Source organism: Amblyomma americanum, chromosome 7 (genome assembly GCF_052857255.1).
Source record: "Amblyomma americanum isolate KBUSLIRL-KWMA chromosome 7, ASM5285725v1, whole genome shotgun sequence".
Classification (NCBI taxonomy): domain Eukaryota; kingdom Metazoa; phylum Arthropoda; class Arachnida; order Ixodida; family Ixodidae; genus Amblyomma; species Amblyomma americanum.
The window spans coordinates 75559815-75574704 of NC_135503.1; the positions used below are offsets into that span (position 1 = coordinate 75559815).

A 14890-nucleotide genomic window follows, 5' to 3' on the forward strand; every position below is an offset into this window, starting at 1 on the left:
TTCAATGGTAAACTAAAGTTTAATGAATAACATGTAACGTTTTATGTTATTGCACGTTGGATGACTTTTTTGTACCGTTATTCTAATGTTCGATGCGATACATGATATCAGGAATGCTGAGCCTTCTACGTCGATACCGCGCCGATGTGCGGCATCTTCGCGTACAGTGGTGCTTTTAAAGATGTCCTGGTAGTTTTTACATATGTTAATAGGGCCACAGAAAAAGCGAGCAAAGTAATAATGTCCTGCACGCACCACCTTTTGCCACAACGGGCTCCTGTGGTTGACAGAACAGCAGAATTTAAATTCGAGCGAGACGATAAAACTGTTCAGCGCAGCACGGCAGAATAAAGAAATTCACGGAACAAGGCGCTCTGACTCCTGACTTTAACTCAACAGAAGACACAGCAAATATGCAAGGAACAGGAAGGACTCGCAAAGAAAGGAGGAAAGATGTAGAGTCGAATGTACTCCAGGCCAGCTGTTGTGACATTTCATTATCGCATTGGGCCAAAGACGGCTGCGTTACTTGCGCAGCACTGCCCGGCCATTTTTCAGCGACCACGTTGACGGAGTTTTTTTAAAGTTTTGGAAAAAAAAATAATATGCTCGGTGCATGACAACAAAGCTAACGTTGTAGCTTGGTGCGCCTTGTTTTTTTTAAAGGGCGAGGGAGTGGGGAAATGAAGTTTTTGAATACTAGCAGGGGGGAAAAAGCATCAAAGCGACTCTGGAGATACCCCATGTGCTGCAGCTACAGAGCGCCGGCGTGGCTTTAGTCTCGGTCGGGTGTATGTACGGCATGCCTTTCTACTCCGGGACCCTCGTGTTCCACGGCGACAGACATGGAGGGGGCCATGCGCAATAGTCACGCCAAAACTGTCACCGTCACGTAATCTGCCTTACAACCTTATCGTATCCATTTCGCACGTCGCGATTGGCACGAGGTGGCGCAGCGATGCAGTCCTCTTCCCATTATGCGCACTACTTTTTGTTTTTGCCTTTTTTCCCCAAAAGTTGAAATAATTACGTCAAGCATGAGGATTTTTTCCCGCGCTTAATGCCACAATGCGAAATACAGGCTGTTTCTTTCAGTGGCTAGTTTAGTGGGGCTAAGCGGTCCGCTTTCGGCGCATAACGTACGCCGAGAAAATTGCGTGAGGCCCAACAATTCTACTACGGCAAACAAATTAGTGCGCAAAATTTGACCTCATAGCTCCTCCATGCGTGACTTCTGCAGTAATCTGCAAAAGTAACCGCAATCCTGCTCGAAATATGGAGAAAGCTATACGTAGCCTTCAATACTAAATAACCCTTGTCGAGGGTCTTTGCTAAGTTCTTTTTAGTCTTGTTGGAACGGTAATGTCTGCTTTATGCGTTTTTACCTTATTTCCTGTAAATAATTGCGCGCAGTGGCCGCACGCGTGCACTTATTTTGGAGCAGGGCCTGAACATTAGCGCGCGAGCGGCGCGAACTTGATTGCCTTATGCATTTTGTGAATAGTGTACAAATCTCTGCCGTGTCCTTTCTTTCTATCGCTCCCCTTTATACTTCTCCTCGCTCTTTCCCTTTCACCTCCGCCGGCTGCAGCTAGGGTGCTTAAGATATTAGATAGCTATTGCTGCGGCCGGCAACATTCTTTTCCTTCCGTTTTTATTGACTTTTAGATAAACTACTACTACTACTACTACTACTACTACTACTACTACTACTACTACTACTACTACTACTACTACTACTACTACTACTACTTTTTACCTTAATCAGCTGCTCTTGTATTGTTGTCTCTAGATTTTAGCATTTATTTTTTTTATTGGGGGAAATCCCATAAACTGTGCGAGGAGGAATGAATCTCATTGCCAATCAGGTATTGCGTGTTGACTTTGCTGGAAACCGCGCATTGTGCGCTGCCTGGGTGACGTGTGTAAGGTTCTCGTTTGTGCTCGTCTCAGTTCTGAGCTTTGTTATTTGTGTGCGAAGATGAATGGGCTGTTGAGATACTGCCATGCTTTGCTTGAGTGGGCTGCGTATCCTACCACACTCCGTCAGATTCAGTTCACTCGTCATGACTGGCGCACGGTCATATGGGCCGGCGAGTTTGCATTTCGGTTCCAATCATATCCATATGACCTGGGATCCAGATGGTTTCCCATTGTCCTCGCTGAAGATGGCTGCGCGAAACCTAACTCGCCGCGCCGCCGCGCGAACAGCTTGCCTCGTGTTGCGAAACGTGGAACGACAAGACCGTGCGCCTGGAAAGAGACATTGTCGGCGAAAAAAAAAAAATTAAACGATGGAGAATTTCGTAGCAGCTCGCTTGTTCAAGATGCGCATAAACAGGCGTCGAGTCGGAGTGGGCACACCCCGCTTTTGACTCAGCTTGCTGCCATCCGGTTCATGTAAAAAAGTCTGTTTACGTATTCATGTTGGTCGAATAAACACGCGTTGAAAATCAGTGTAGCGTGCGTTTTCTGCGTGCTCGTCCTTGCTTCCTGCCACGCTTTTCCTTCGCAACGGTTTTAGAGAACGAGAAGCGAAGAACGCGTGAAGCTGCCATCGCGTTGGGCGCTACTGGAGTGAGACGTCCAACACTTTTCTCTCTCTCTCCACTGGTGGCGCCATCTGCGCTTTTCTTTGTGCTTTCTCTTTTTTTTTGTCTGTTTTCGCCGCATCGAGGGGAGCCAACCGTAACTCTCAATGCTAGAGCGAAATGAAGGCTTTCCTTGTCGCTGCTGAAAGGCGACAAGACAGCAGGCCTGCAGAGACAGCGGACATGGTTGAACATCGAGCGCTTTTTGTCACCGAACTGTTATGCTGTCATACAAAATTCACTGGTTAATGCTTGGGATACCTAGGGAATATATCTGGCTTGCTGGGTGGTTCAGGAAATACTAGAGGCGCTATAGCTTCACCTTGGTTCCAGTTGTACACAGTTCAATACTTTATGGATTTGTTAAGGTAGTCGATGTTTATTTGCATATAAAATCTTGAATTTTATGTTTACACATTCCTCATCAGTATACATTCATGACAAAATCCTTCTTTCATTGTTGTGCGAAATTTATGTATTTTCGTTTAGAAGTCTTTTATTGTAACCTATTATTGACATGTATCAACAGTTTCTTTGAGTAATTGTTGGTATTGTATTTTGATATCTAACATCCCTTCATTGCGGTTATTATTGTACATTGAACTTAATATTTTTTTTCAAGTCTTACTGCATTTTTCTTCCGCTTACAAATTAGTGTTCTTGCTGTTAAACATTCGTTCAAATGTCGTTCTTTTTATGTGTTTTGTGCCCTCCTGCAAAAATCCCGGCGGGAATTGACAGTATTTCTAAATAAATAAATAAAACGAAGCGCGCCGGTTCCAGGTGATTTGCTCTGCAGATTCCTGGTAACTTCATTTTATTTGTTTCCTTTCCGGCTCTTTTTCTTTTCCAGAGCCCTCCTGGAAAAGGAGAAAGTGGGTGAGATACACTGGGATGATTGGCATGAAGGTAAGTGATCACCGGTGGTTCCGAAAAACAAAAAGCAGTAGTTTTTCCACAGATAGAAAATCTTTGTTTACCATCCAAGAGCCACGGTGTGACCTATGTGTAGCTGCAGGGTCACGTAAAAAAATGTGTGACTGGGAGGAACGGGCCCGTTCAGACTAAATTTCCAGTTAATTTCACAATTTCGCCTGCATGAAATAATGTGACATTTGAACTGTTCTACCTTAGGAAGCGTGTGTACTTATTTTGACCTCTTAGGAAGATTTTTTTCGCCAGAAGAAACCTTACATATAAGATCCCACGTAAGGCTTTTGCTACTCGAATGTTTTTCAGCGTCTCCAGAAGCATGTTCTATCGACTATAGAGCAAGATTCGTCGAAGGCCCCGAGCTCGTATTCTCGCTCCTGTTCTTTCAGAACTGAAGATAAAATTATGGTTGTTCCCAGTTCCAAGTGAGGAGTTAAAATAAAGCCGGCATTAAAGATAAAATTGCGGTTAGAATTACCCAATGCATTCTCTACTCATGCGGCGACTTCTTGATGTGTGTTATTCATCTTTGCTTTGTAGTCCATCTAAATATGTTGGCCAGCGTTCAGTGCTTCAAGTGCTACTGTCACAAGTTGTGTTGTCATGGTCTTTATCTCTGAGTGATCCCTATTTGTTTGCGCCAGTTTTTTTCTCATTCGTTTTACTGCCGTGCAAGGTCTGAAACAAGCTTTCGTTCTAATTTAATTTCTTTAATTACACCTCTTACTCCGTTCACAGAACGGCTTCAGTTCTACTCTTGGCACAACACCTAGTGAGGACGCTTACGCTGTAACCAATTTCCACATGCCCATGTTTCCGAATGCTTAGTTTCTCTGCTTGCTGCTGACTTGGCTTCATACCGTGGACAGCGGACTTTTCGGCACTGACTCTGTTGCTTCTACACCCACCCTCCTCTCCACCTCATCCCTTGACGCAGTGTCGATGCTTCTGGGCTTCTCTGGTAGCATGTTCCTGTTGTACCTGCTGATGCCGGTCGTCATCCGGCTGTCCAGCGCCACGGCCGCCAACCTTTCCATCCTGTCCGCAGATTTTTACGCCCTCGCCATTGGCGTCTTCGTCTTCCACTACAAGGTAATTCATTTCTCAGTGTCCAGGATCTGTAGTGCTGCGCTTATCAGGCAGATTTCTCTTGCGCACTCAAATACGGTTCCGTTCAGTTCACCTGGGACATATAGTGGATTAAGTCCATGCTTTGGCCCAAATTGGAAGAGAAGGAAAGAACCGGTTTGCTACCCTGCACTGAGGGAAAGGGATGAGAGGATTTGAAGGTGAAGGATAAAAGGTGGTAACAGAAAAATGAAGTCAATATGCAAAGTCAGTAAGCATGCGGTGAAGGCGGAGCTTATCGCGCAGGCCCGAGGTTCTCGGGCAGTGGAGCAATGCCTCGGACGCCTTCACCGCCGACGATCGCCGCTGCCAGTAGCCGAAAATATTCATTTCGATCAGCGGGCTTGGATCTAGACGCTCCAGCGCACGCCAGAGTTGGCAATTGTATGAACCCGCCGCGGTGGCTAGGGCACTCGGTTACTGATCCGGAGTGCCCGGGTTCGAACCCGACCGCGGCAGCCGCGTTTCCATGGAGGCGAAACGCTAAGGCGCCTGCCTTTCAGTACTGCATGCAGAGCATTCACACAGAATGTTGGTTGTAGTCTCGTCGCACCCGCAGATGGCACATCCAGGGCTATGAGCCATATACCAATAGAAAAGAGTAATGGTTCGTGAACGCTATACACCAAGCCACAGGCGACACAGCAAAGTTTCTTCGCGTCGTGGTAGGCCGTGTGTAAGCCAAAGCCTCAGGTCAGGGTCCATGCATTGTAGACGTAAGTTCTAAAACTGGCCGGAATTCCACGAGGCAAGCGTGATGTCCCGCGCATGAGCGTAAAGCCTGCCCGCTGCGTCTGCTCTCGAAATGGAGATGCATGCACGCGTAATCGCCGTCGTGATGGACAGTTCGCGCGCGGCCTCGTCCGTGCGGTGATTGCCTGCGATGCCGCTGTGTCCTCGTAGCCATAGTTATGTAATATCGTGGCCTTTATTGACGGCAGATTGATGCAGTTCTTGGACTTCCACGACCAGAGCAGCTTGTGAGAAATCGAGGGCTGCTTTGGAATCGGTTAAAATAGACCACTGCTGGGAGCTTCCTTGACTGACGCGCTGAACTACGACACATAGAGCGGTTGTTTCTGCACCCATCAAAGAAGTGTGATGAGATGTCTTAACTGTGATTACTGTTGTCCTCGCGAAGACTAACACGAAGCCCAAAGAGCTGATAGGGTTCACCAAGCCGTCGGTGTAAACGTGCGGCTGGTTTCCTTGGTGCTCATGCAAATATTTAAGTGTTACTTGTTTTACTTCTGGCAGCGTTAAGTCGACCTTCTTCATGATGCCGGGAATGGAAAGCAGCACACAAGGTTGCTGCAGGCTCCACAGTGAATAGGACGGTCTAGAGGTGGCCGTGAACCATGTTCGCGGCCTGGTATTAGGAAGGCTGGCAATTAAGATAGTGAGAGGGGACCAGGGAGAGGTGTCGAAAATGTACCCTAAAGGCGTCAACTGCTAAGTAGGTAATGACTGGACTCTCCTGGGCGATTAGTACGGTTGCGGCCGTAGAGGCACATTTCAGCAACCCAAATTGGGAGTCGCGGTTTTCTGGAGACATCCACCAAAAAAATAATTGCAGGGCAAGATAAATAACTTTTGGCATCTCATTTTTATCGGGGCGGTTGTGAGTGCCACTTTGCCCATGAAATAAAAGTGGTTATTTTATCCTTTTATCAGATTTTATTACTACCCCCCTCCGTCTGTTAAAAAAATTTCTGCCATATTATGTTGATTGTTCCCCCTTTCAAGGCTATTTTTCATGCCGTAAGCTATATCCGATTTCTGCGACGGTTCGTGCAATGTCTACATTCTACCTTTACGCCGGCAGTGTAGACTTCTCTTGCCCGCCTGTATTGCTGATTTGTCAATTTTTCTTTCACTATCCCGAAACTCCACAGCTGTTGGAAGGCACACCGTGTCCTCTTTGATATTTGAATGTATAACTTTACAGTCTACCAGAACATGTTTAATGTTTTCTACACTGCTCCCGCATACTACACAAATATCTTCTCCCTATTCGTACTTACTTCTACTTGCCTGGTTCTAAGGCAATTTTACCTTGCCTCAAAAAGAATGATACTGCCTCGAATTATCATACATCGTTTCCTTCGGGTTTCCGCTCGTTCAGGCATATTCGTTTGTTCCCAAATCTCGGGCGCGTGGCGCCCTCTAGTTTGATTCACTGGAAACTGTTGCGTGCAGTCCATGGTGGGCGGGAAAATCAGCGATGGGCATGCCTCTATATTAAGGCACGACAAAGTGTATTGAAAACCTGTTATACAGTTTTTCTCAGGCATTTCCTTCTCTTGGTTTCCACCCGAAGGCTGGCTCGCCCCGTGCAATGTGTTGTCTCACTGCAGCGCACGCGCTCCCTTCTTTAATTCGTGTTCCTACTTTTGGAGTTTGTTTTCACGGGTGGTTTCGCTAATAGACAGTTTTGGTGTTGCCGGACAGCCTCATGGCAAATGCGGTAACGCGTTGCCGTTGCTACCGTTGCCAGGCTTGCCTTGCCATTTCGAGAAAGACACACGTGCGCAAAAATGCGGACACGGACGTAGTGAGGGAACGGGACGAGCACTGCACCAAACATGGCGGTGACTTCGTCTAGTACGAAGTTTTTTCGCTGGAAGAAGCCGAATAGCCTGGAACGGCAGGTCGAGGTCTCGACATTTGCGATGAACAAGGGAACGTGGAGACACGAAGGTTGAATACAAAACAAAGAGCCCGATGTAGAAGAAGTATAACTGAGAGGTGCTTATAGCGGGCATATGTTCAGGGGGGAAAGAAACAGGAGTGCAAAAATACGCACATCTCTAAACTGATCATGAAACAAAGCCGATACCACCAAAATCCTTTGCACACAGATCACTTTCTTCGTGGTGAAGGAGTAAGCTGTGCTGATAAACCAATAAACGCAGCCTAGCTGTTATCACGTGTAGCTATTATGTGACATGATTTTAGGGTCGAAACCTTTCCCACACGACCTGTGTTTAGTATGTTTTCTGATTATATCACGAAACTCTCCCCCACGTATTACTCAGTTCCACTGGCTATACATGGTGTCCTTCTGCCTGGTGATCGGCGGCGTGGCGCTGTACTCGGCCAAACCGACGCCCCTCGGCCTCGGACAACGGGAACGGGACTCGGAGGAAGCGCTCGCCTACACGCCTTCCGGAGGAGGCGCCGGCGGTGGAGCAGCTGGGGTCGGTTGCACCGCGACGCAGTACGGGTCCGCCTGTACAGAGCACGGCTCGGCGCCGCTGCTCTCCGTGTCGCACGCGGTGAGCGTGCACGCGTTCGGTGCGCACCAGCACCAGCACGAGCCGAGCCCGAAGACCAACGGTGCCGTTTCCTGATCATGCGGCTGCCCCGCGCCTCCGCCACCTTCGCCAACGCCGACGACCAACGTTGCTCAATGAACGACACACAGCCACTCGTCGCCTGTCCATCTGCATGCAGACCACACCGCCGTGGCTGGTCTGGAGTCAAACGAAAGCCGTATTTTTAGCACCGACAGACGGGAAACGCTGCAGCCTTTGGCATTCGTGCAGGTCCCACTAACGCTGTTATACCAAACGGATAGCAGTTTGGAGACTTAAATTATGGGACAGGTCACTCAGAGCCCGCCTCGCGTCAGTGTGCTGTCCATGTGAAACAATTGGACTCTTAAACTAGTGGCCACTTGTACCAGTGATTATAGTGGTTGCCCTCCAAATGGCCAGGCTCACTCCCACCGCATTTTAGGTTTTGTTACATCTGTCTCGTACTACGAAACCAGTATTAAGGGTGGAGACATCTGCAAATAGTTAACTACATAATCTGTGCAACTCATCTGGAAACAAAAGTCGTCACCGGCTAATTGTTTTATTTCCTGATCCAGTTGTCATTTCATGCATATGCGTTTCATATTGAACAGAACATTGAACAGTTTTTGATGTCTAGGTTTCACATTAGACATGGTGCTGTCATTTTTGTGAGGTGTATACTTGATGTATTTGGGACATTTTTTTTGCTAAAACAACTAATCATATGTTCCTATGTTTTGTTCTTATCCTTAATTGTATTTGTGAACGTATTGCCTGCTAGATACCTTGTTGATGCAGTGGCTCAAATATTGAGGCTTCATTATTATTAGAACAAGTTATACTGATGCAGAGCTGGAAAAATTGCAGCCTCTCTTATACACTGATAAACTCTCCTTCCATTCAATTAATACTGAACAGCTGTGTGAGTGCCTGCATTCAACCATGGGTTTTCATGTTTGCTTTTGTAAATTTTTCAGTGCAGTTTTAGAACTAAGGATATCGTTTGTTTTCCCTCATTGACTGCAACTTTTATTAACCATTTTTACTTTGTGCACACTCATTTGCACAGTGCCTTTTTGCAATTCAACTTACAACTTTTCATTCCAATTAATGCTTTGTGAAGGGAGGTACCCTTCTCTCGATCAAGGATTTTGCTCAAAGAGAACAAAAATAATAAAGGGAGGTACATTAATACATGATTTTGTTAGGTTTCTTTTCTCCTGCTGTTGATTTTCCGAGAAAAGTTATCTACGTATTCACATAAAAAAAATCGCGAGAGATGGATTCAAATAGTGCATTTCCTGTTATCAATGATGTGTATCCTGGACTGAAAAAGTACTCTTAAGGGGTACTGCTGTTCAGCAGACACCACTCGTTTTCAGTATGCAGGTAAGAGTTTTCGAACAAGAGAGAAGTTCTTTATCACATGTTACCTAATGTGTGGTCTTGTTGGCTAGTTACATTGATGCAGCTTAGTGCTGAACATAATGATTGGTTGAGTAAAAGCATTGCTGTTGAGGCAATAGGACACTGTCAAAAGTGCAAGTTGTTACTGTTGCCTGTGACAGAAGAACGCAGCTGCTAACTTTTAAAAATCACACTTGTACATTTTTACCACGTCATTTCATATTCTAGGACTTAGTCAGCTGATGATGCCTCATTATAAGAATGCTGAAGGAGCAACATAAAAAGTGAGGTTGCTTTGCACTCATTACAAGCTATGGGCATTTGTGCAGCTGATGAGGTGCTACTTATGTCTCTTACATGAAAAGTAGTATCAGTGCTTCAAAAAATTAAAAATGTCTGCAGCTGATAAGTTTGTTAAATTTTTAACCCACAGAGTTAAACAATACAGTGAAGAAGCAATATAAAAGAAATGTATATTGTTTAAACTCTAATAGGATCTTTTTCAGAATATAATGTTTACTATGTGCTTCAGGGAAAGCAAGCAATCTGGTTTTATGTTGCTGAAACATTCTTTTCTTCATGATTTGATGTAGCTGGCACTCTCTAGTTTCTTGGCTGATACACCCTTTAAAAGATTTGTCTTCCTGGTTGTAAATTTTTATTAAGTGATGGAATTCAAAGGTGCTACTTTGAACTTAATGTTTGGAATGCCCTCTTTTCTATGAGCACATTATTTTCTTATCTGTTCTCCCATCATTCTACCTCTGATGCACAAATCTGTAAATGTTGGCATGTAGAACTGAGGAGCAGCAATTTACAGCATTAGCTGGGCACTGCTTTAATTTGTACTCTTAGAGCATGACTTTTGTGCTTCAAATAAGTGCTCATCTTGGGAAAAAGCAAGAAAGCAGATGACGCATGGTCCGTGTTGTTAAGTGGGGTGAGGAGAGCCACACCTTTCATTCATCTATGACAGCGTGCAGAAACTAATGCACATACCAGTGGCTAAACCATGCCACCGCTGATGGGGGTCATGATTAGAAAATAACATGCTCTTTTGAAAGAGGATGCTCCAGACTTTCATTTAAGTGCCACAAACTTCAATTCCTTCGCTTGATTGAAAAAGTTACAATCCACATGACAAAACTTATTTAACACTACTGATATACATGATGGATTCCAATACACATCTACCTGTAAATTGCATCATGTTGCATCAGATACTGTTTGATTATTTTGAGCAAATATAATTAATTTAGTGTCACTAATAATATTGATGCAAGAGGGGTACAGCCACATTCAGCCATTAACTTAGGCAGAGACATTGCTTTTGCAATAACATTTCTGAGGGCCACTTCTTTACAAAACCAGCTTAAGGCTTTTGTTTGGTGAAAGGGAGCATGAAGAGCAGTGCTGGTTTCCCATTCTGAGTGTTCTGAGCAGTCTCAATAATCTCAGGCTTTGGCCCTTGGTACATCCGGATTTAGAGTATCATGTGTTCTAGCGTTAAAATTTTGTAAGTTTGCTCACAAAAAAGTGAGTTCTCAGCCAAACACTTCAATCTGTGCATCACTTTTGCATGAATGTGCTGAATACGCATGGTAATGCTGTACTGTGCCAAGGCCATTCACCTTTGCTGGACTCCTTGTTCTCCAGGTTCACAGGATCTCTAGTACCAAGACTTAGCTGTGTATTCAAACAGTGCCTCCTTTGAGGAGCAGTGTGATGGTTTGCTAACTAGTCAGTTGTTTTTCAAATCGCTTAGATGATAAAAATAATATGTGCAGGATCTCCAGGCTGCATACAAAAATGTTTTTAGGTTCAAGATTTCAACACCAGCAAGCACACGTCAAAATGAAGTTTCAGGCTAAGTTTGTGGCCTGACTTTTTTTTATATCACTCTCATGAAGGCACTAGAAGGCTACGCTTTTGTCAAGTTCTGGTGTGAGCAGCATCATTGTGCATTTGTTTATTCTGTGAATCTTTACATCCATTCTCCATACTGTGTCCTGCCATACTTGCAGTCTTGTAAAAATTGTTGACATTTCAGTCTGCATCCTGTGCAATAAAGCTCAGAAGAGCCAAAGAAACATTCCACGAGTACTACCGGATGTTATGCAGTCATTTTGAAGAGAACTATAAGAACTGCCAATGGTAAAGCGGAAAGCTGCTTGTATATATGATATATTTAGTCTTAGGTTCATCAAGCAATTATTGTTTCCTTGTTTTTTTTTTACAATAAATGGCGATGTTCGTCAGAAATGAATTTGTTTCTGTGTGTTGCACCTCATGAGGGCAGTGTTGATCCACTGCACTGGCGTACTCGCTATGGCACTTTTCTGCAGGAGGGCAAAAAGTTGGGTGTGTTGGTATAGATTCATAATGAATGCTAAAGTGAAAAGGATGAGCACACACGACAAGCGCATACTAGCAACGAAAGTGTTTTATTTTTTCACGCTCAGAATAAATAAGAGTCAGGAAAAAACACAAATAAAAAACAAAGAAATTGTCAAAGAACATCACAGAAAAAGATGGTCAGCAGTTGTTATTCAAAAATGCATTTTTTCCCTGACGGCAGAATATGGTAAGCCTCCACAATCTCTCTTGTCCTCTGATCGCGATGCACAAAGATTATCATTGTTCGCTCTAGTTGACCTTGGCAGGATTTCTTTTGTTCGCGGTGTTTTAGTACATGACGTGCAAGGTCCTTGCCCGTATCATTTTCTAATGCTCTACGGTGTTCTGCGATGCTCATGTTGGCCGACATACACTGTCCCGCATGTGGCAGGGATAATTTACACCACGTTTCAAGTGCAGGCGATGAGAGGATTTGCATGTTTAATGCTGCACACCAGCGTTTTGTTGTTTGCCCTGATCCTCTACAGCATGACAAATTCTGCTGAGCTTTATTGGCGCTGAAGAAAAAAGGTCGACATTATAACATGCTGTGACTTTCCGAAGCCCATGAGACATGCGATGAATATAAGAACGAACAGCAATCTTTTTGCGCTGCCTGTCCTTAGATTGGCCGTTAAGGCTTATCTTTTGAGCTGGTCCGAACAAGAAGGGTGACATTAGACATGCAAATCCGTTCATCACCTGCAATTGAAACATGGTGTACATGATCCCTGCTACATGCAGGGCTGTGAATATAGGTCGAAAAGATTGCTGCATCAAAACGCCCCTCGCAGGACACCACAGAGCATTAGAAAATGGCACGGGCACGCACCTTGCATGTCATGTACTTAAGCACCGCGAACAAGACAAATCCTGTCGAGCCAAACTGGAACGAACTACTATATTCTTTGTGCATCGCGATCAAAGGACAAGATAGATTGTGGAGGCATACCATATTGTCAAGACAGGAGGCTGTGCCAGCGAGCCACCCATTCTGCTTTCATGGAAACAACTTGCATTTTCGGATAGTAACTGCTGACCATCTTTTTCTGTCTTGTTCCTTGGCGTTTTTTTTCCTCTTTTTCTTCCTGCAGTTTTTTCCTGACTCCTATTTATCCTGAGCATGGAAATAAAACACTTTTGTTGCTAGTGCTCTTCCATGTGCTCATCTTTTTGCGCTTTAGTATCCATTATGTATTGTTCTACAGCTGAGAACAAGGTTGACGCCTGACTCAGACAACAATTCCTGGCAACAATTTGTCCACTACTACGACGAGCCACAATGCCGAAGGTGCCTCATCTGTGGGTGATTAGGCAACTTGTTTTGAGCATGTGTTCTATGGCCACTTCGTGTTATTCAGTGTGACATAATGTTCAAGGCTCAAAGAAGGTTCAGTTGCCCAACTACACATCAAGCCCATAAAAAAATGTTTTTTTCATTGCTGCTTGTTTCGGTAAACTTAGCACCCGACTTTATACTGAGAAATAATGAAAATACTTCCTTTTCTTTTTTTTTGGCGCTGGATTGGGACCGATACCAGCAATGTAAGCCTACGCAAGCAGTGCCCTGAAGGAAAATATTATTTGCCATTGAAAAATATGCAGCCTCCACAAAACGCAATGTATATTTCTATGAGATGAGTCGTACTCATAAAAACGGTTTGCCTTGCAAATTCGTACCCGTTTTCTCACTTGCGACTAGACAGCACAACGTGACTCCATTCAGTCGCATCTCACACCATTCCTGATGGAGACTGGAATCTTAACTGCACCTAACGAATCTGTTCTCATGCTTTATTTTCCTACCTTTTCATTCTCATTCCTCCCAAGGTAACCACGAGCAGTTAATTATTGTTATATTCATCAAAAATAGCCAAGTTTAAGAAAAACAGCTCAAAGTACTGACGTTTCATGAGGCGGAAAGCTTCATATAAATCTAACATTAAACTTTTGCTTCAAGAGATGATGCACTGTACATGGATATACATCACTGAAAGAAGATGTTGTGAAACCGAGCACTCACAGTTGCTTCGGCAAGAAATAAAGTAGTCAAACGTCACTATAGCGAAACAGTTTATAACAAAAGAATGGATATAACAAAGGAATTTCCATTCCCCTTGGAAGTTCCCATAGAAAACCATGCATTTGATACCTCGTTTATACCAAGAAAAATTTTAACGCAATAGCGTTAAAGGCTCTGTTCACTAGAAAATCTGGTGTCGGCGTTGTCGACGCCGGCATTGTGACCGAGAGATCACGGACATGGCTCTGGCAGGCGGTCCACAGAGAACAACCTAGGAGGTGGGATGGGCCACCTAGGTCACGTGACCATGCGGCATCATCACAACAAGCTCATCGGATAGTGAGCAAGCTGCTCATTGTGGCAGGTGGCAGTTAAATTATTGATTGGCCGCTTGGGAAGAGCAACCTGTGTCGCACAAGGCCCACCGCTGGGAGAACCTGCCATGGCAGGGCAGTGGCGCATCGCTTAACCGCTGCACCACTGCACCAGGAGGGGTATGAAGACTCCCAGGGATCTGTGAATGTAGAGTATGACCTTTTGTATATATGGGAATTAGCCCATTACGCTATCGCGTCATACCCTTAAGACGGTGCTTATTAGTGTCCCCTACAATTTTCTAAAACGGAATATAACGAACCCCCAACGAACCCGATCAAGCTTTTGCGCTGAGTATGCTAATTTGCAAGGATGCGAGACGCTTCCGTACTGATTTAGTGTGTTAATTGCACTCTGCGAATAGCCTGCTATGTTCAGAACCGCACAGAAGATGCGGAAATCTTCGACCTCAAGCGGGGTGTGCATGGAGGGCTTATCTGGACAGTTTGGCAGCTTCGACGAGTGGTTTGACGTTGGTGTTCTCTTCTAGGCCGAAAATTGGGTAGCGGCCTGCTGCACATCGACAGGGTTGCCGAGGTCGTTTCAGTTCTGCGTTCTCCAGCATTCTCACTGCACATATCCCATTGCGAGCCTTCTCTGCTTCCATTTGCAGCTGTAGTTTTCGCGGCACGGTTTCAGGGTTAAAACCCTTTGGCGGTGCGCTTGGTGTCCTTGGCGGTAACGAGGTCCCACTGCCCAGCCAACCATTGATATTCAGAGGATGTCCACAAATG

The 14890-nt window shown here is 44.8% G+C and overlaps 1 protein-coding gene across 1 annotated transcript in view; it reads left to right on the forward strand.

Annotated features, from left to right (window-relative positions):
• The window catches only part of LOC144099319 (solute carrier family 35 member F2-like), a 219264-nt gene extending 207811 nt beyond the window's left edge, over positions 1-11453 (forward strand). The window contains exons 6-8 of the mRNA XM_077632536.1: positions 3445-3500; positions 4462-4616; positions 7691-11453. Of these exons, the coding sequence (XP_077488662.1) occupies positions 3445-3500; positions 4462-4616; positions 7691-8005 (526 nt within the window). The 3' untranslated portion in view covers positions 8006-11453. The remainder of the gene's footprint in view (positions 1-3444; positions 3501-4461; positions 4617-7690) is intronic.
• The last annotated feature ends 3437 nt before the right edge of the window (positions 11454-14890 follow it).